Source organism: Chanodichthys erythropterus, chromosome 9, assembly GCF_024489055.1.
Source record: "Chanodichthys erythropterus isolate Z2021 chromosome 9, ASM2448905v1, whole genome shotgun sequence".
NCBI classification, from domain to species: domain Eukaryota; kingdom Metazoa; phylum Chordata; class Actinopteri; order Cypriniformes; family Xenocyprididae; genus Chanodichthys; species Chanodichthys erythropterus.
The window spans coordinates 22,094,688-22,115,317 of NC_090229.1; the positions used below are offsets into that span (position 1 = coordinate 22,094,688).

Below are 20,630 nucleotides of genomic sequence, written 5' to 3' on the forward strand. Positions count from 1 at the left end.
CAGGAGGAGAAGCTCGCAGGCAATCGGGGAGATTATCTTAATATGGCGTACTGGCGTTACATTTTAAAATACTATACAAACTAATTAATCAGAATACTTACTCCTGCTCACTCACGCCAAAGAATTCCCCGCTCAAGCTCGCCGTCTCTGCAAGATTAACGATGGCAGTTTGCACGTACAGCTACTAGAAGATTTACATCTGTCAGACATGTTGCGGACGTCATCAAGCTTAGTGTGAGTCTGCGCGTCAGAAACGGAAGTGCTAAAAATCGCTAAAAATGGGCTTCACTTGACTCAATTGAGTTCCAATGGGGTCGCTGTGTCCATTTCTTTTACTGTCTATTGTATTGAATTATGATTCGGATCACGTGTCAAACCGTCAAACTGCTGAAATCACGTGACTTTGGTGCTCCAAACAGATGATTCGACATGATGATTAATTATGCTCCGAAGCTTCCTGAAGCAGTGTTTTGAAATCGGCCATCACTATACAAGTCGTTATTTTGTTCATCGTGTCGAATCATCTGTTTGGAGAGCTAAAGTCAAGTGATTTCAGCAGTTTGACGGTTTGACACGTGATCCGAATCATAATTCGATACGCTGATTCATAATGCTCCGATGCTTCCTGAAGCAGTGTTTTGAAATCGGCCATCACTATATAAGTCGTTATTTCGTTTTTTTGGTGCACCAAAAATATTCTCGTCGCTTTATAATATTAATATTGAACCACTGTACTCACATGAACTGATTTAAATATGTTTTTAGTACATTAATGGATCTTGAGAGAGGAAATGTCATTGCTCCCTAAGGCCTCACTGAGTCATCGGATTTCAACTAAGATATCTTAATTTGCTTTCCAAAGATTAACGAACGTCTTATGGGTGTAGAACGGCATGAGGGTGAGTAATAAATGACAGAATTTACATTTTTGGATGAACTAACCCTTTAAGTCCACAGAGGTGGAACTGGACAAGAAAAGCTCCACGAATTAGGCCTACTCCTTATAGTCGGACTTCCAAACGTATGAGTCCGAGAAATGTGTTACGTTATCTTCATAGTTTAATATATATATATATATATATATATATATATATATATATATATATATATATATATATATATACATCCTACAATATACGTTTTGTTGAGACCAATATTATTATATTATATTATTAAAATATTATTATAATCTAATCTAATATATATAATCTAATATCAATGTTGCCATATTTCTGTTTGTTTAGTAGTGCTACTGTGGGCCACCTCTTTGTCACATCAAATATTATATTTCTTATGCGCCATATTCTTATGGTCTGTGGCAATTTCTCAACAGCACGTGTGCGTCAGGAATTCCAACTACATTTCCCAGGATTCTCTGAATTTGTTTTGCAGTGAAAGCATAATTACGAGTGAGAGTCGAGTCCAAACGAGCTGACAGTTCACCGTGAGATCGTGTTGCTCTCGCTGGGCTTTTGAAGAACTGCTGTGAAACTAAACGAAACGCAACATGCTTGCTCGGGCTTTTGCAAATGGACTCTGTAACCGACTTTCCAGGGAAACCACGCGGACTGTTGGGTTGGGGGTAACGGGGCGGCAGAACAGACAAGCTTCCACAGAGGTATGCACGGTACTGGGATCATCAAAATCATCTTAAGCTGTGCAAACAACTGAAAATACACAGAATCCTTTGCAAAACCGTGACAAAACAATAAAGATCATTCCTTGCAATGCGTGTAAAGGGAAAGTTTGCAATTGGTGCATTTCAGTGTAGTTCTTATTTTAAAATGATTTTGAATGCATTGCGGTTTTAGTGGTCTATTAATGCTAAGGGTGTCGTTCATGCACGAGGAACACGGCATCTGCTGTGCTGCTGTCCGCTCGAGCTGCTGCGCTAATTAGGAGCACGAGAGCGTCCATCCGTTCAGGGTCCTCGCGGCTTTGACTCTGAATCACTGAAACACACACACTTCTGTTCATATTGGGTCCCTACGGAGTGTTCACACTCTCTCTGCTCTCTTGTAGAAGTTCACTTCACTTGGGATTTTTTCTTTTCCATCTGGAACACCCAGTAACGTCATCAAACGCAGACAATGAGTCGCTGAGATTGTTTTTTTTTTGTTGAATGACAGATGTACATAAGCGTTTTAAAAGTTAAAACGTGCATGAATATACGAAATTATATTTTTAGCTCATGTACCACTACAAGGCTTAAGCTAGTCCTAGACAAAAATGCCTTTTTGAGCTGTTTTAACTGAAAGAAACTTGCACTGATGTATCTTAAAATATGTCAGTGTTATTGTTTTGTCTCACACCAGTAATGTTTTTTTTCTAGGGTACATTTATAAAAGCTACATAAAAACCCTAATTGAACTCAGGCCTAATCCTGGCTTAGTCTAAGCCCTGTTTGTGAAACCAGGCCATAATTTCATTTTTAAAATAATAAGATCTTGTGAAAATTCATGTGAAATAATTGCAATAATTACTTTTAAAATAATTAAACTTGTAGTCTCAGTTGACAGAACACTAAACTTCTCTTGAACTTTTAAACACTTTGTGTGAAACCTGAAGTAATAAAGATAAAGTCACACACACACACACACACACACACACACACACACACACACACACACACACACACACACACACACTTTCTCTTGGTAGATCAGATAGCGTTCTAGTCTCTCATTCTGACTACTTGGTTGACTTTGGACTGGTTTCGTAAATGGTAAATAGCTAATGTGGCCTAATGTGAGGTGACAGTGGCTGGACTCATAGGCAGGAGCCAGTTCTTGAGGTCAAAGGTCAGTACCATAAGCTGTATCATGCACACGATCTTATTTATTATGTAATTTATTAAACTCTCAAACATGCTGGACAACATACAAGATACCGTGGAAATTAAATTTTTTTTTATTAAGTATAAATATTATACTTTATTATTATACTATAATATATAAATATTAACTTCATCCCACAGGATTTATTTGCACTGCTTTTTCTCTGTATCTAGGTGGCACTCAAGAAGACCCCGCTTTATGATTTCCACAAGGCTCAGGGTGGTAAGATGGTGGAGTTTGCGGGATGGAGTATGCCTGTGCAGTACAAAGACAGTCACATTAACTCACACATGCACACACGCCAGCATTGCTCCATCTTTGATGTCAGTCACATGCTGCAGGTCAGTGTGTAGACATTCAAAGAAATGTCTTTGTAGGTGTTTGACCCAATACTGATTTTAATAATTGAGTAAAAATTATGTTAAATAAAAATGACATCAGTTTAAAGTGTATCATGAGGTAGTAGTGTGAAGTGTATCTGAATGTGTCTGATTTGTTGTTTTCTCCTCATAGACTAAAGTCTATGGTAGAGACAGAGTGAAGTTCATAGAGTCTCTGATTGTTGGAGACATTGCTGAACTAAAAGACAACCAGGTATGATGCACACACAGAGTGTTAGTAACTTCAAACTTTGTCACCATGAAATCAAAACTTTATTTTAAATGAATTATCTGTTCGCATCATTATTTTTTCCAAAATGAATGGGCCCTCATAATCTTTAATCAAAATAACTTCCCCCTCCTTCTCGCATCTCTTCCAGGGCTTCTGTTTCCCTTTAAACAAATTAAGGCATTAAAAGGTCTTAAATCAGAGCAGAAAGTCTTAAATTCATTTTAAGTTAAATATTGATAACTTTTTAAGTTATCAAAAGTTATGGCATTAAATATTGCATGCATAAAAAAAAAAAATCTTCATCAGTATTTTTGTCCTGTTTTCTAATAAAAATATCTAAACATCTTTGATACATTCACAGATGCAAGTGTAAAATGAAGTTATGAAAACTTCCCTTTGAATTAAGTTGACTGAGCAAATTGGCAGATATCTGGTCTTTTATAAGCATAAACACACATCATTTTGAACAATTTTGCAGAAAACAAGACTTCATATTTTATTTCATACTGTATCTCCAGTAAATGCATCTTGATTTAAGAATCTTTAGACAACTGCACTGGAAAACAAGACACAAATACTTAGGAAGAACATCACGCTTTTGCAGTGTGATCACATATTCTAGTGGTTGAGAGCACTTTTTGAATATTTATTTTTCTTTCTTTTCTTTCTTTCTTTCTTTTTCGTTTATTAAGAAAATGAATTGAAACGTAATTATCTGTTGGTTATCTGTTGCAAGTTGTTTTCAAACGCTGAAGTGTTGCTAATATAACTCTCCCTACACATTTACATTAAAGAGAATATTGATGTATTGTATTCCCTTCAACATTTTCTTTACTTGGTCTTAAAAAGGTCTTGAAAAAGTTTGGATTTACCTTATTATTATTTTTTCTTTCTTTTTTAGGGCACTCTCTCCCTCTTCACAAATGCTAAAGGAGGAATCATGGATGATCTGATTGTGACCAAGACAGATCAGGAGTACCTGTATGTTGTCTCCAATGCTGGCTGTGCAGACAAAGACTCGGCTCATATGCAGGCCAGTAACATTAATGATAATTAAACATGCTCTAATCGTTTGATCATGACATTTACTTATTTTTTTTATTTATTTTTTTTTTTATGACTGTGAAAATGTATTGTAGATATTGCAAAGATTATATTAACTATCCTTAAACACCACATGGGGGCATCTAAATTCCTTAACATTTTTCATTTCCAGTTTCATTAAATACTGTTGTGTGAGAATCTGATTCTTTAATGTAATCAGTTCTTTTATTTGCGTGCATGTGTTTCTGCTCAAAAGTTTGTGTTTGTTTGTAGGCCAGACTGCAGGAGTTCAAATCGGCAGGTCATGATGTAGATTTGGAGTTCATGGAAGAAAGTCTCATCGCTCTGCAGGGTAAGTCGTGGGTCTGTGGATATACTTGCATGGTAATATTGCCCACATTCCTGCTTTATGCTTTTAGAGTACATTGGTGTGTGTGTTATTTAAATGTATAATGTACATTTTCAGGCATTCGATTGCTTGTATGTTTATTCATGTGTATGTAGGCCCATCAATGGCCCAGGTTCTGCAGAAGGGTGTGGGTGATGACCTCAGGAAGCTGACCTTTATGACCAGTGTATTGACCCCAGTGTTTGGCATCCAGGGCTGCCGGGTCACACGGTGCGGATATACAGGGGAGGATGGAGTTGAAGTGAGTGTGATTTCCATCTGACTGTATGACATATATCCTGATATTATTTACTACCATGGAGAAGTTTCTTGTCAGTAAGTTGTCAGATTCTTTAAAAAAGACATTTCACGGTTTCCACAAAAATATTAAGCAGCACTGATTTCAAAACTGACAATAATAAGAAACTTGAGCACCAAATCAGCATTTTCAACTGTTTTCTGAAGGATAAACAGTTATTTTAAATTGTAATAACATTTTACAATATAACTGTTTTACTGTATTTTGATCAAATAAATGCAGTCTTGTGATCATAAGAGACTTCTTTCAAAAACATGACAAATGTTAAAGACTTGAACAGTGTGTCCAATGACTATTATCAATATTTAGAGGCACAATTTTTTTTCCAATATAAGAGCTATTAGAAATATAATCTAACATAAATTTAACTTAAAATAAGTAGTTTTAAACACTTTTTGGGGGGTTGGTTTGTGTATATTTTTTTTGGGCTGCATTTAAAGTTACATTTCTTGTCTGTACACATGATTTATTCAGATATCAGTACCACCTGGAGACGTTGTCTCGCTGACTGAAAAGCTGTTAGCCAATAGTGAAGTGAAACTCGCTGGTCTCGGGGCCAGAGATAGTCTCAGGCTGGAGGCAGGACTTTGTCTCTATGGCAATGACATTGATGAGACCACCACACCTGTGGAAGCAAGTCTTATCTGGACTATAGGTGCGTCAAGACTTTTATTATCAGTTCTCATGCAAGTATATTGGGTGTTAATCTAAACTTAATTTGTTTGTGTTAAGGTAAGCGCCGTCGACAGACACGAGATTTCCCCGGTGCCGACATTATTGTTCCACAAATAAAGGCAAAGACTCAGAGAAAGAGAGTGGGACTAATCTCCACTGGACCACCTGTCAGACAACACACACCCATCCTGTCATCTGATGGCAGGGTTATAGGTAACAAATGCATTTGTGTTTAAAGTGCCACTATTATGCGTTATCAGATATTACCTTACCATAGTTGTAGCTGAGCCCTGGAAGAGTTTGGTTCATGTTGTCAACATGTTGAGAAGATGCCCTTTTCTGTGCTGCAAGAGCACTTTGCATGCACTTCCAAAAGGATGAGGACTCAGGCTTGAATTGATTTAGTAAAGCTGGCACCATTACTACTGAGTTTGTATCATTGTGTAAGTGCTGAGGAAGCCAACAGAGATTAAATTCAGATATAGTCATGTTTTTTTTTTTTTTTCTTTTCTCAAAGCGCACTGTAAGCTGTAGACCAATCACAACAGACTGGGCCGTCATACCAATCAGAGCAGAGTAGGCTCACGAAAAAGAGGGGTTTAAAGAGACCGAATCCTTTATCAAAACGATTCAGACACTGTTAGACTATATGTGATGCTGCAATGTATATTATGAGAAAATTATTATTTTTTTATTTTTTATTTTTTTACCTTGAATGCATGTAAACCTATTGTACTAGGAGACCTACAAAACAAATTTAGGAACCTTTAAAATAGCACAATATGGGCACTTTAAAAGAATAGTTCAAAGTCATTATTTACTCACCCTCATTCCATTCCAAACCCGTATGATGTTATTTCCCACCCACATTATTTTAGGTGAGGTCACCAGTGGATGCCCCTCCCCCTGCCTCAAGCAAAACGTTGCCATGGGCTATGTGGAAGCTGGCTTCAGTAAAGTGGGCACATCAATCCAGGTGGAAGTGAGGAAAAAAGCTGTACCAGCAGTGGTCAGCAAGATGCCATTTGTGCCAACCAAGTACTACATGGGCCAGTAGACCTACTGATCATAAACCCGTCTGTGTTTAAGATAGGGTCTGTCGTAGATCTGTCTGGAAGTATTTAACACTGGATTACCACTGGGATCGAAACCAACATTGGAAATGATGTAAAGCCTGGGACACACGTCAACATTGAGCATTCCATAAGGCAAACACAAATGCAAACTTAAACACTTTCACAATTTACTTTAGTGTAGTGGCAAGTAAATCACATTCCAGAACATTTTGTAATAGTTGCACAACATTATAGCCACTACACTAGAAATTAAAATCAAATGGACTTTGAGGATGTGGGATAGGACCACTTGCTGTTGGTGTGTTTGTCTAACATAGAGCACTTAAAATGTTAGTTTGAGTCTGGGAAGGTGACATCTGTTTTAAAGACTACTCAGTAAGATTTTGCTACACCTCTGGTTTGTTTTATGCCAGTGTACTACTTTAGTGTCATAGTTCTATGATGGACAATGATAAGTTCAATAACAAAGCTAATCTGAATGATTGATTATATATAATATATATAAAATTAGAAAAGTGCCTAATTTCTCAGTAGTTTGTCATGCTGTAGTAATTATTAATGTCATCATCTTTTAACTTCAGACCACATCACTGTGAAGCCTTTCTGTCTGAAAGAACATTTACATTTTGTTTTTTTTTGGGATGTGATTAAATAATTACATTTTATTTTATATAATTTTATAAACCTTTACCTGATTGGCAATACAGTAGTGTTCCTTAGCTGCCAGTGAACAATTTGGTAGGATTTGTATTTGTACTGTGGGCTGTGATTTAAATAAAACTTAAGTGTATATATTTTAGATTTTGGTTATATTTACATATAATGAATTTGGCTATTATAAATGAACTGGGTGTAAATTACATAACGTTTTGCGATGAGTAATATTAGTTGATTTGTTTAGTTAATTAATAAACAGAAAAAAGCGGGTATTGATATTGTGAATAATTAACTTGTTAAAGAGTGAATGGTTTTGTGGTCGGTGCTGTTAAACCTGACGGCCACGTGTACCACCGTCTCATTCTATGAAAATTACTAGCGACATAAAACCATAAAAGTCAGTGTATACTGACAGTTCTGATTAGCGTCTTAATTGTTTTCAAGCAGAAAAAAAGTTTATAAAGCTGTAACTTTTCTGCAGACTGCAATCCAAACATTTCTGAATAGCTGATCATTGTTGGAATTGTAGTTTTCAAGTTTACCTCTCTGGCAGAGGCCGCCAGTCGAAATTCCAACAACGAACTACATTACCCACAATGCCCTGTTGCGGTGTGAGCCGTAGAGGAGGAGCGTGCCGGGTGTTCGAGCCGTTACCGATGGGAAGATGGTGGAATCTGAAGCAGCAACGTGCACGATACTCCGTCCCAAACATTTCCAAAAACATTTACCATCACAACCTGGCATTATATATCGGTTACCCGGGGACAACCATAGATAATAAATACTAAAACTAAGATAGAATTATAAGTATTTTGATTTCGGTGAGCGGCGCACCTTGCATTGTGGTGCCTGAAACGTGGGGCCAAACTACACAGATCACAGTATTTTGATACTCTGGAAAGGATTTCTCGGCTGGGATTGTTTATAAACGGATCACTGTCTACAGTGTGTTATTTTTTATAATCTGTTTCCTTTCGACTTTGGTGTTTGGAGCGGCTGTCAGCATGCCACGAAGCAAAAAGGGAAAACGCAGTGGAAACAGTTCGAGTAAGGGTGAGTTTAACACCTCCTGCTGTCATAGGCAGTATAAATACAATCACACAGCAAAATATCAATAAGCAATCTATATGTAAAATAGGGTGAGATGTACAAGCCATGCTTGTTTGGGTGATAAAATGACCAGCTGGAAACTAGTCTGGAGTTTATTTGTCTTTCCTCTCAGATTTGTAGCCAAAATGTTGAAATGATGAGGCATATTCATTCACATTAGATTTAGTCTTGCTGATGTGGCTGCTACCATTTACAGCAGTTTAGCTTCATTGCTTCTCAACTTGAATTAATAAACAAAAACGAATAGATATAATTATTAATAATAATAAGCTAATCATTTAACAAAGTCTGCTTGCCCTTTACTTAAGCATCAAGGATAGAAGCAAAGTGATTGACTGTCGGGGTTATTCAGTCTGCAGCATGACAGGTGAAGCTCATGCCAGCTCGTGTATATTTAGCCCAAGTGTCACGGAGCCGCGAACACCGGGCCTTACAGGACCACTCACGCGAGCTGTATTACAGCCCGCTTTTCATTAAACATTCATCCATTCGTCTCAAACAACAGTTTTTTTTTTTTTTCGTTTTAAAAAACTAAGTTTTTGTTAAGTTCGCGTGCAGAGCAGCGTCACGTGCACCGCCAGCAGCACGACGCGTGCGTGTGTACCGCCAGTCAAACCAGATCCAGTGTTTGATGATACTCGCGTGGCGTCACCCGGTAAATGCAGGCATGGCAAAAACTGGTCTCTCTTGTGACAGAATTGACTACGACGAGTGCTGAATAGTTTTGTTTGAATGTTGTCAAATCATCTGATTGAATTTCTGTGATTGTCCTGCTACAAACAAGCTAACAACACCACACACAAACAGGTTAAAGCAATCTGCAATGGTTTGCTGGTCTTTACTGCTTTAAAGGGTTAGTTCACCCAAAAATGAAAATTCTGTCATTTATTACTCACCCTCATGCCGTTCCACACCCGTAAGACCTTCATTGATCTTCGGAACACAAATTAAGATATTTTTGTTGAAATCCGATGGCTCAGTGAGGCCTTCATAGGGAGTAATGTCATTTCCTCTGTCAAGGTCCATAAAGGTACTAAAAACATATTTAAATCAGTTCATGTGCGTAAAGTCGTTTAATATTAATATTATAAAGCGACAAGAATATTTTTGGTGCACCAAAAAAAAAAAGACTTATTTAGTGATGGCCGATTTCAAAACACTGCTTCAGGAAGCATCGGAGCACAAATGAATCAGTGTATCGAATCTGCAGTTCGGAGCGCCAAAGTCACGTTATTTCAGCTGTTTGGCGGGTTTGAACCGCGATCCGATTGATGTTTGTAGATAGCTGGTGGACGAGGTGAATTCTCATCCTGATCAGCTGAAAAATGACCTAAAACCAGATATCCAGAGTATGTATGATCAGATACATACCAGCACACCATTTTAGGTGTTTGTTTTTTTTTTTTTTTTTTTTAGCAGGGTTGTAATTTTGAAAGATTTGGGAAGTCATTTCACTATTGCACTTCATACTGCAATAGTTATCAGCTGACCTTGTCCTACAGTTAAAGTTGTAATGTCAAACTGATCTCAGATAAGATCTGTGTGTGGTTTAATCTGTCTCTTCCTCCTGTTCACTGTGAGCAGGCTCACTTCGACAGGAAGTGCTTCAGCTGCAGTTGTCAAAAACTGCCCTGTCACGTCCAGGTAGCGTGACCTGATCTTGATTGTGACCTCATGCCTCTCACCCCATTAATATTTTATGAGCATGTGAATATCCATTCATGTGCATTTGTTGACAACATCTCTCATTTCTTTAATGCCTTTGATGACTTGAGAACCAAAATTCCCCACAAGCATCTATCACTTCTGCTTTCTTGTGAAAGCAGACCTATAGACCAGTGTTACCCAACTTTTTTTTTGGTCTGTTGTACAGCCACATCAGTAAAGGTCAACTACTTTTTTTTTTTTATTATTATTGGTACCAAGCAAGAAATCTGGTCTTTTAACTACTATTATACTGGAAATCATTTATAAATTTTCAGAGGCTGTTATTATCTCTCCACTTAGCTTCTTCTCTAATAAGGCAGCTAATCCTTCACGAGTTTCAACTGCTCTTCAGGCAGTCATAAAGAAACTGGGATAATTAACAAAAGTAGTCATTTGCACTTTTTCATTGGTGGAATTTAAATACCAAAGGACCCCCTGGGTTACACAGACCCCCTGGTTCTAGTCTGTTGCAGCTCCAGCTCCACTACATGATGAAGCTTCTGGAAAGTTTTGGAACTCAAGTCAAAATATTTGGAATAACTTTTTCTATCCACATTTTGACTCGCAAAGTCTGAGGCTATTGTGGATGGTCTCAGATGTGTTTTCCATAAATTCACAACCATTCTGCCCTCCTCCTCCACATGGCATCCATCCTATGCTGAATGCACTGCTGCTTCCCATCTCATTCCTGCTGTTCTGGGCAGCGTTTCCCAAAAGCATCGTAAGCCTAAGTTGATCGTAGCTCCATTGGTTTCAATGGAGCTACGATCAACTTAAGCTTACGATGCTTTTGGGAAACGCTGCCCTGGTGTCTTGTTATGCTGATGCATGTATTAGTACAGCAGTTAATACACTATCATTTCAAAGTCTATTGAGGTGTCACATTGATATTGATGAGCTATTTCTTTTATTGTGGTCAGACTGCGAGCATGAGAGACTTCATTAAAAACATTAGGAAAATCTTACCAACCCCAAACTTTAGAACAGTTGTTTTATGTACATTAAGCAGACCAACTTAAATGAGTAATATCTTCACTAAAGTACTCCCAAGGATATCAGACTAATCAAGATAAATTATGATTAAATCAAACTAACCATATCACTTAAGACAATATCTAGTAAAGCAGGTTAAAATCCAGATAAATAATAGTTTCAAGTGGTTTGATTGAATCTTTCTTTTGAGTATGAACTGCATGTACCTGGCTTTCAGAGATTAGCCTGATTCAGTAGATTCTTGATCCAGAGTGGATCAGTGCAGAGAGACAGTCATTGTTTTAAAGAGGATGGAGTCCCTGGGGATATGTCTGTTTTAATCTCTGTCTGCCTGTATTATTGATGCATGCATTTTTTCACTCATTTTTAAACATTTACAAATCATCATTTCTGTGATTGACACTTCTGTTTCTTGTATGTGGGGTTGCTGAGTTTATATGTGAGAATGAAAAAGGTGGGCTTTTCTTTTGGTTTCCTATATAGCCAGACTGTTCGCACTTTGTCAAAAGTTCAATTTAAAGTCAGCGGGACACTCTGTAGATTATAAAAGCGGTTTTGAAATCTTACATGCCTGTTGGTTTTATCTGAGAACTGAAGTGAATCCTCTGGCTTTGTACAAGCAGAGGGTTGGTTTAGGTACATCACAGCTGAAACACACATCCATCACTTTGACCCATCCATTCTCCTAACCTACGATCATTCCCTTCTGTTTTCCCTCTTTTATTTATTTAACCCACTAAACTAATGTTCAATGTGCATCTCTTCATCTCTGTCGCTTTCTCTCTGTTTCAGGGAAGAATGGGGTGAGAGGCGAGTCTGGTGTGAGTGATGATGATTTAGCTTCTGATGTTCTCAGTCACTACAGCAGCGCTAGTGAGAGCGCATCTGTCATAGAGGAGAGCACAGGTACATGCACAAACTTTATCACAATTATGTATTGCCACTAGCATACAGTTACAAAAAAAGAACATCCATAGACTGACTCTCTGTGCTGTACAGGTGAGGTGGTAGATGAACAAACTGCTCAGGAAGAAACGGAAGACAAACTGAGGCAATGCATCGACAATCTGATGGACAAAAGGTACCAATATGTTTTGAAATCACACAGTTACTGAAAAGCATATAAGCTCTGCTGCTGTTTCACGCTGTTGTTTTATGTTTCTCAGTGCTAAGACCCGTCTGGCTGCATTAGAAAGTCTGCGCTTGGCCTTTTCCTCCAGAGTCCTGTATGAATTCCTGTTAGAGAGACGTTTCACCATCAGTGACTGTCTGGAGAGGAGCTTGAGGAAAGGTTGGAATTAGGACTCAGTTTTGTGGGTCTGTATGTTTTTAGGGTTTGCTTTAATATGTTTTATTATATCAAAGCTCATGTTTCATTGTTTTTAATTATTTATTTTAATTTTAGTTGTTTTATACAAACATTTATTTGTTTTATCTTTTGTGAATTAGTAAAATGTGCACGCAAGAATTTAAGTACAAGCACTGTAAGGATATTTTTTTATTACATTATTTTTTTAAATATATTTTTCCTTTTTACAGTGCTTGTACTTATTCACAAAAGATAAACTATTTATGTAATTAAAAACATAATTAAAACGAAACATGCGTTTTGATCTAATAAAACAAGAATGTTAAACCAGACTGCTTGCTCCTACATTTTAATGATATTAGAAAGTCATTACCAATCTTCATCCAAAAGCTAACTGTATTTTTAATATCTACGAAGGGCCAAAAATCAAAATGGATTGAGGACAGTGGGCAAAAGATAAATGTTGCATTTTATCCAACTATATTATAAAAAATATTTTATATAAAGATTATATATTGTTATTTTCACATTCTCTATAAAAAATCTTTCAAAATGATATATAATTTGTTGGAATCTGACTACTCAGCTACTCCTGTTTGAAGTCGATAGAGTCAGCAAAGTCAATTTTAAGAAAAATCAAGTTAGTTTTCTGAAGGTTCCAAAATAAAATCCCCTTGCCACCATACCTTAAAATCCCTGGTAATTCCAACAAATTTGGCACGAACCAAGTCAAAACCCATGTCTATAGTAAGAAATATATATTCTGTACTTCTGTGTATATCGGGATTGCGGCGTCTTTGTGCACGCGCTTCGGATCTGTCAGTCAGCGTGAGTAAGATCAATTTGTTTACATCAGCATGAGTTTGAAAATCACATTTCATTGGTTCAGACTAATGCCATCAAGAATTCGCTATGTTCACTAATATTCAAAGTTGGAATGCTGCGTTTTACAACGATACCAAACTTGTGCTGAGAGGAAGCGCCAGTCGTCCAGAAGCGAGCAGAGGAAAACAGCATTTTTCTTGGACGAAGGAAAGGTACTCCTCAGAAAACGTACAAATAAAGATACTTTTAGGTGTTTAATTGCTATTTGGAGCACTGGGATTGCTAGACAAGGGCTTAATTAACTTATTTTTGTGAGAACCTCAAATTTAACTGACCAAAATTGACATTTTTCACATGTTTTGCCTGTAGCTGGAAATTAGCCTGTGCGCATTCTGCTTCATTTTGACAGCATGGGTCACATATTTTTATTATATAACTTTTATTATTGCATTGAAATGTAAAAACGAAACAAAACAAAAAAATTCAACCCCCGCCCCGTGATATGACATAGCGGGCCAAATCACAGGCCATCTCGGGCCAACTTTGGTCCGCAGTCCCTGGTTTGGTTATCTTTGGTAAAGAAGCTTTTTTGGTACTGATGTTTGGAGTGTGTGATTATTTATGTGGGGAGAAATCCCAAGCTGCACATGGACATGTGTCTTTTGTTTCTCTCACTTGGCAAATGATCTGAGTTTACTAACTAGATAAAATCTCATTTCCTCTAGGTGGAGGAGAGGAGCAGGCGGCTGCTGCAACAGTGGGCGCTCTCTTGTGTGTGCAGCTCGGGGGTGGAGTTGAAGGTGAGGAGGGCTTTAAGATGCTCCGCCCCATCCTCAGCACCATCCTGATTGACAGCTGTGCCAGCCTATCAGCGCGACAGAGTGTGAGTGATGCCTCAAAATATGTCCATAAACTCTAGATCTATTACATTGACTTTTAAAATGTAATTGTTTACCTTTCGTCAGTGCGCTCGAGCTCTGGGTATGTGCTGCTATGTGTCTGCCTCAGAAGATGCAGAGGTATGATCAAGTCTTGTAAAATGCATAAGAATATTTATAGATCTGCTTGTTTGTAGAAGTATCAGCTGTCTTTTTTTCTTTTGTGTTTAAGGACCTGCTAAAATCTCTTGGAAATTTGGAGAGTGTGTTTGTGGGTGCATATCCCCTGGGTGATGGCACTCTGCCCTCTGTCAAAACTGGGACCCCTGCACTTTACAGCGCCGCCCTACAGGCTTGGGCTCTGCTCTGCACCCTCTGCCCTGCGTCACGCATCGACACCATTCTCAATCAGTGAGTTTGACTTGCAAGAAAACACAAAATCTACAAATAACCAGGGTTGCCGCAGGTCCTTTTATATTGTAATATGTTGTAGATGGTTGTAAACAGTGCATATTTTAAATCTCTTTTTGAGTGGGCAGCTGTAAGCGGGAATAAGCAGCTACAAATACATTTCAAAATAAGAGTCCATATGTATTTCAGGCTTTTTTTATAATTAAAAGACCAGCATTATGCTTAATCTTATTTTTCTAATCTTCCCTCTAATTTATATGTGTTCATATATTAGTTCATGTATTTTCAGTACATATATACCAACCAATATGAATCTATCCATGTCAATACATTTGTATATATTAAATAAAACAAATTGAGTATTTTAAACTTGTTTTGCTGATAAGTAGTATTAACTCCTGATTAAATATGTGACCAAACCTGTTTAATTAAAGTAAAATAATATAAGATGCATGATTTATTTTTAGATTTTATAGGTTTGTTTTGTAGGGGCATATGGTATTAACATATATTTGATTTTAAAAACATATCCTAGCATATACAGTATCCTGAACCACATTAGCCATGTTTCCACTGTCGGTCCAGAAATGAGCATGCTAGTGTGTGCCAGGGCCAGTCACGTTTCCACTGTCACTCTGGGGCTTGATCAGGCCTACTAAAGGCCAACGGCCAGGGGTTTTTGGCCCACCAAATACCTTGGTCCAAAGCAGGCCAACTGGGGCTGAGGGAGTGGTCATGAACAAGGGCAAAGTTTATCTGAATCAGAAAGAGGATCAACACCACTGCTCATGTCCCAAGTTTTCATATCAGGCTACCAGCTAAGCTAACCTCATCATTTAAAACATTTTTCATATCAACTCACTTTCAGACACCAGCGAGTGTTTTACATGTACTCCGGTTAACTCTTGTTTCCTGTCCATGAGCTCCTTCTGTTACTCTGTCACTGAAAGGATAACAGTATAGTGAGATGGGATAGTGTTTTGTTGTTACAAAGCCACAATCCAAAGCAGATCTAAAATCTAAGCCACAGTGAATACACAACACATTATAATAATGTCTCCAAGGTTTTTATGTAATTCTTTTATCAGGGTGAATAAAAAGCCATGTGACAACACCCAGATAGAGTACAGATAGTCCAATTTGTCTGTAATATGATCTTTCTCTTTGTCTGTATTTCAGCCACTTGCCACGTCTGCATGCGTGTTTAGAAAGCAGCGAGGTGAACTTCAGGATTGCTGTGGGAGAGACCATCGCTCTGCTGTATGAACTGGGCCGTGACATCGATCAGGTGTGTATTGTGTAGTGTTGAATAGGTTTGAGTGTCAGGATGATGGCAGCGTGCATAATGTGTGTTGTTTCTCAGGAGTTCGAGTATGAGGACTGTGATGCATTGTGTGACAGTCTGAAGAGTCTAGCGACTGATGGAAACAAACATCGTGCTAAAAACGACCGCAGGAAACAGCGCTCAATCTTCAGAGAAGTGCTGCACTACATTGAGGTGAAAGGAGAGCCGCAACTGAGGCTTTTTTAGCTTTAAATAACAGTTAATTACATATTTTATAGCAGCACTGCATACTGTGCTGATTATCCGGGTTGATCCAGGACTGTCATAGATGATTATGGTTTTAAATTTTACATACACCAGACCAATCATTCCCTCCCATTTTCAGAATGAAGATTTCACAGAGGAGAAGATCCAGTTTGGGATTGAGGCCATCTACATCGATGGCTGGATGCGCCGCAGGATTTATGATGCCTTTAAGGAGGTGCTAGAGTCTGGAGTCAGACACCACCTACAGGTGAGGAGGACCAATTGCAATTCACTGTGGGCATATGTAACACTATCCCTGCGTCCCAATGTCCATACTATCCATCCTAAATAGTATGTGAGATTAAAATAAGTGTGTCCCAAAGCATAGTATGTTGAAAAGAGTGTGCCAAAAGTCCCCGGATGGTCTGCTATTTCCGGTAGATTTTCGAAGTGTGGATCCGTGCTCAATATAAAGGCTAATATTGCCCACAACCCATTGCGTGTTGGACGAGGATTCAGTTAAGAACTACAAACACGAGTAAAAAGTGTAAAAGAAAAAAGAAAAAGAAAAAAGAAACATGGCGCGATCGACGCTGAGAGGTTTGAGTGACTAATAATCAGTTCAACCTGATAGATAACATTAAATAAATATTTTCTGTGTTATTTTTCATCTGCAAATACCAATGTGGACTTTTATAAAGATCCGATTGGCCATTAAGTTTTAAATGCATCTTTATGCATTAATATGAGGAGAGTTCTCCACATGAAAGACCCGCGACAGCAGATCAACGTGCTGCATTTCTGTCCGATACGGTAGGAAATGAGCTAAATTAAATGTGGAGGATGTAAGATGATTGACAGGCCAGTTTACGGTGACAGGATGCGACAGAGAGAAAAGACGCAATTGTATGACGTGATAGTATGTCCCAAAGCTTGTCTACTCTTTTGCTACACACTCACAAGTAAGTACTTTTTGTTCACAGAAAGAGTACATACTTTTAGGGCGTAGTATAAGTAGGCGAATTGGGACGCAGCATATGGCTGCGTTCCAGTTCGTTTTTTAAATGCCCTTCCCTCGCTAACTTCCCTCAGTCTCGTTGACTCGGATGTACGTCATTGCTTACGTTGCATGAGTGCCCACTACTGGCGGAACCCTTGCAATGGGCTGAAATGTAACGTCCTATGCCCTTGATCACTTGAAATCCACAATGGAGCTGATTTATTATTTATTTTTTCCCCTTACTTTAATACAGCATTCTATATGTATATATGTGTGTTTTAAATGTTTAAAAAAATAATATATCATAGAGTTGTTTGTGGTGGGGTAAATTAAATGCAATATGCGGTGACGTCATAATCGTGTTGCATTGTGGGTTCTGGAGCTGCCTGAAGTGTACATATGAAGTTATGAAGAGCGAGGGTTTATCCATATAAACTTCCCTCATCCACGTCACGTAGTGGAATGCACTTCGAAATGGCAGCAGGGATTCCCCCGAGGGGAAGGGTTTAGGGAAGTTCGCGAGTGCGTGTCTAAAACGAGAGTGGAACGCAGCCAATGTAGTACTGGAGAAAAAGTTAAGTTTACTGAGCTTCCCCAGTGGGCCCCAGGGCCCCTGGTTGAGGACCACTGCTATAAAGTGTTTGTTATAAATAATTGTTGTATCTGTTTGTGTAGTTTAATCCTTTGCTGAGGGATATTTTTGGACTTGGACCTCCTCTCATCCTGGATGCATCTGTTAAAGCCAGCAGGATCTCCCGCACAGAGAGGGTAATCTTTCACATTTTCATTTATTAATGTAATAAAGCACGCAAAGTGACACTGACTTAAAAGGTTAATTCACCCAAAAATGAAAATTCTGTCATTTATTACTTACCCTCATGCCGTTCCACACCCGTAAGACCTTCATTAAGGCCTTTGCACACTGAGTCTGAAATTTTCGCATGCGTTTTTTCGTATTCGCAATCCTAAAAATTCGTCACGCACAGAGACCTTGCACACTGAGTCCGATGCGTATTAATGAATGCGTTGCGAAAAAATCGCAAAACAAATCGCAAAACAATACAAAATGAAGTCTTCAAGCAGTGAGCACGATTAGTTGTCTCCTAGAGAAAAAGAAAGAGAAAATATTGGGTCTATTCAATCCCGAGATTGCATAGAGAGAAAGGAGAATTCACCTCATCAAGGAGCTGCGGGATTATCCGAGCGTTTAAAAGTTTACTTCAGAATGTCAGTGGCTCTGTTTGATGCTTTACTACTGGCACAATCTGTCTTTATATAGAAAATCGAACCTGATCCGAATATTTTTTTGACGGACGAAAGTTTCGGAGGCAGTGTGCAAATGCGATTGACATAACGTGAGGTCGAATTTATTTTTTAACGTGCGAAAGTTTCGCATGCGAATTTCGGACTCAGTGTGCAATGACCTTTTAATCTTCGGAACACAAATTAAGATATTTTGTTGAAATCCGATGGCTCAGTGAGGCCTGCATCGCCAGCAATGACACTTCTTCTCTCAAGATCCATAAAGATACTAAAAACATATTTAAATCAGTTCATGTGAGTACAGTGGTTCAATGTTAATATTATAAAGTGACGAATATTTTTGGTGTGCCAAAAAAACAAAATAATGACTTATATAGTGATGGCCACTATAGCTTCGGAGCATAAATGAATCGGCGTGTTGAATCAGCGGTTCGGAGCACCAAAGTCACGTGATTTCAGCAGTTTGGCGGTTTGACACGCAATCCGAATCATGATTCGACATGCTGATTCATAACGCTCCGAATCTTCCTGAAGCAGTGTTTTGAAATCGGCCATCACTATATGTCATTTATAAAAAATGTTTTTTTTTTTTTGTTTTTTTTGCCCCCCAAAAATATTCTTGTCGCTTTATAATATTAATATTGAACCACTGTACTCACATGAACTGATTTAAATATGTTTTTAGTACATTAATGGATCTTGAGAAAGGAAATGTCATTGCTGGCTATGCAGGCCTCACTGAGTCATCGGATTTCAACAAAAATATCTTAATTTGTGTTCTGAAGATTAACGAAGGTCTTACGGGTGTGGAACGACATGAGAGTGAGTAATAAATGACATTATTTTCATTTTTGGGTGAACTAACCCTTTAATAAAAGGTTTTAGTTTGCAGAGATTCAGTTGAGTTTTGTGAACTTTCTGCAAAGATAATTAATTCAAATGAAAGCAGCACCCTTTATTTTAAGTTTTTGCTCACATATTCATGTAACTTTGGCTTGTCTCTTCACAGCATTTGTTTAACTCTGCTGCGTTCAAAGCTCGGACTAAACTGAGGAACAAAGTGAGGGACAAACGCGCCGATGTGATGTGAGGATGAAGGCAACACGAAGAGAGAAACACTACATCCTTAAAATTCCCTCTGCTCACTTGAAATTATACTTTGACATACTGCCAAGCCAGAGACTTGACACAATGTGTGCGTGACTGACTATGTGTCTGCCTGTGTGCGAGTGTGAAAGGCCGGGTGTGTGCACTTGTGTGTATGCGGTGTTTTTATTTAACATCACAGTGTGTGATAGCTAGGAATCCTGCAATTAAACAAAACATGAAATATTGTATCTTTATAACAACCTTTTGTAAGGCTGTATTCAGCTTTTCTGTTGAAACCTGTTTTACCTCCTCAAGAGTTTTTGGGAAAAAGAATTTTTATCACTGAAACATCAACTTTTTACAGCTCTGCAACAAGGAAAGATGCCAAGAAAAATGAATTCTTTGTAGTTTTTCTATATGCATTTTATAAATGGACTATGCTGATGCACCTATGATCTCATGATGCAAACAACTGAAAATACATCTTGGACCGGAGGTCAGAGTTACAGTTTTGTTAAACCTCTCTCACTGCCACTAAATCAACCATGTTTTACATAATAGTCATCTGCTGAAAAAGTGTGATTTTTATTGGTTCCAAGTGTGATGCAGTTGATTCTTACACCCTGACCCCAAGCATATTGCCTGTTTAGATCATGCTTCCAACATTTGTTTGAATTTGAATTTCTTTCTAAATATCAAAAGCTACCTTCATCCTTTTTTTTTTTTTTTTTTGAAGCTTATGTATGGATTTTTGAAGAGAATAAATTATGTAATTATCCTTTTCAGAGTTGGAAGTCTTTTGGTTAACAGACATAAATGTATATGTAAGACATCATGGCTTTCATTAAACCAAAATACAGTAAAACTGCACTAATTTCTCCTTCCCGGGTCTTCGATTACAAACGT

At 38.1% G+C, this 20,630-nt stretch overlaps 2 protein-coding genes across 4 annotated transcripts; both read left to right on the forward strand.

The window, feature by feature from the left end:
* The first annotated feature begins 1,274 nt into the window (after nucleotides 1-1,274).
* On the forward strand, nucleotides 1,275-7,731 carry amt (aminomethyltransferase). Of its 2 annotated transcripts, none has more exons than XM_067393892.1 (9): nucleotides 1,275-1,618; nucleotides 3,011-3,178; nucleotides 3,351-3,431; nucleotides 4,351-4,482; nucleotides 4,767-4,845; nucleotides 4,998-5,143; nucleotides 5,675-5,855; nucleotides 5,933-6,088; nucleotides 6,754-7,731. In XM_067393892.1, exons 1-9 carry the CDS (start codon nucleotides 1,508-1,510, stop codon nucleotides 6,930-6,932), a joined length of 1,233 nt encoding a protein of 410 aa, XP_067249993.1. In that variant the 5' UTR covers nucleotides 1,275-1,507; the 3' UTR covers nucleotides 6,933-7,731. The 2 variants fall into 2 exon arrangements, with proteins under 2 accessions (XP_067249993.1, XP_067249994.1); XM_067393893.1 differs by lacking the exon at nucleotides 1,275-1,618 and adding an exon at nucleotides 2,659-2,801.
* A 523-nt stretch (nucleotides 7,732-8,254) lies between these two features.
* Nucleotides 8,255-20,612, forward strand: ifrd2 (interferon-related developmental regulator 2). Of its 2 annotated transcripts, XM_067395065.1 has the most exons (13): nucleotides 8,255-8,661; nucleotides 10,303-10,362; nucleotides 12,211-12,324; nucleotides 12,418-12,499; nucleotides 12,585-12,709; nucleotides 14,278-14,435; nucleotides 14,518-14,571; nucleotides 14,663-14,841; nucleotides 16,021-16,129; nucleotides 16,205-16,339; nucleotides 16,512-16,640; nucleotides 18,048-18,140; nucleotides 19,645-20,612. In XM_067395065.1, the coding sequence occupies exons 1-13, from the start codon at nucleotides 8,613-8,615 to the stop codon at nucleotides 19,723-19,725; spliced, it is 1,368 nt and encodes a 455-aa protein (XP_067251166.1). In that variant the 5' UTR covers nucleotides 8,255-8,612; the 3' UTR covers nucleotides 19,726-20,612. The 2 variants fall into 2 exon arrangements, with proteins under 2 accessions (XP_067251166.1, XP_067251167.1); XM_067395066.1 differs by lacking the exon at nucleotides 10,303-10,362 and having other exon boundaries at nucleotides 19,645-20,611.
* The last annotated feature ends 18 nt before the right edge of the window (nucleotides 20,613-20,630 follow it).

What these genes read in the sequence shown, in the direction of transcription:
- ifrd2 (XM_067395065.1), top strand. Translation starts at nt 8,613, where the DNA reads ATGCCACGAAGCAAAAAGGGAAAACGCAGTGGAAACAGTTCGAGTAAG. An exon ending in GACAATCTGATGGACAAAAG is followed by an intron (nt 12,500 to 12,584) that starts GTACCAATATGT and finishes TATGTTTCTCAG; the next exon opens with TGCTAAGACCCGTCTGGCTG. An exon ending in GGAGAGGAGCTTGAGGAAAG is followed by an intron (nt 12,710 to 14,277) that starts GTTGGAATTAGG and finishes CATTTCCTCTAG; the next exon opens with GTGGAGGAGAGGAGCAGGCG.
- amt (XM_067393892.1), top strand. Translation starts at nt 1,508, where the DNA reads ATGCTTGCTCGGGCTTTTGCAAATGGACTCTGTAACCGACTTTCCAGG. An exon ending in ACAGACAAGCTTCCACAGAG is followed by an intron (nt 1,619 to 3,010) that starts GTATGCACGGTA and finishes CTCTGTATCTAG; the next exon opens with GTGGCACTCAAGAAGACCCC. An exon ending in ATCTGATGGCAGGGTTATAG is followed by an intron (nt 6,089 to 6,753) that starts GTAACAAATGCA and finishes ACATTATTTTAG; the next exon opens with GTGAGGTCACCAGTGGATGC.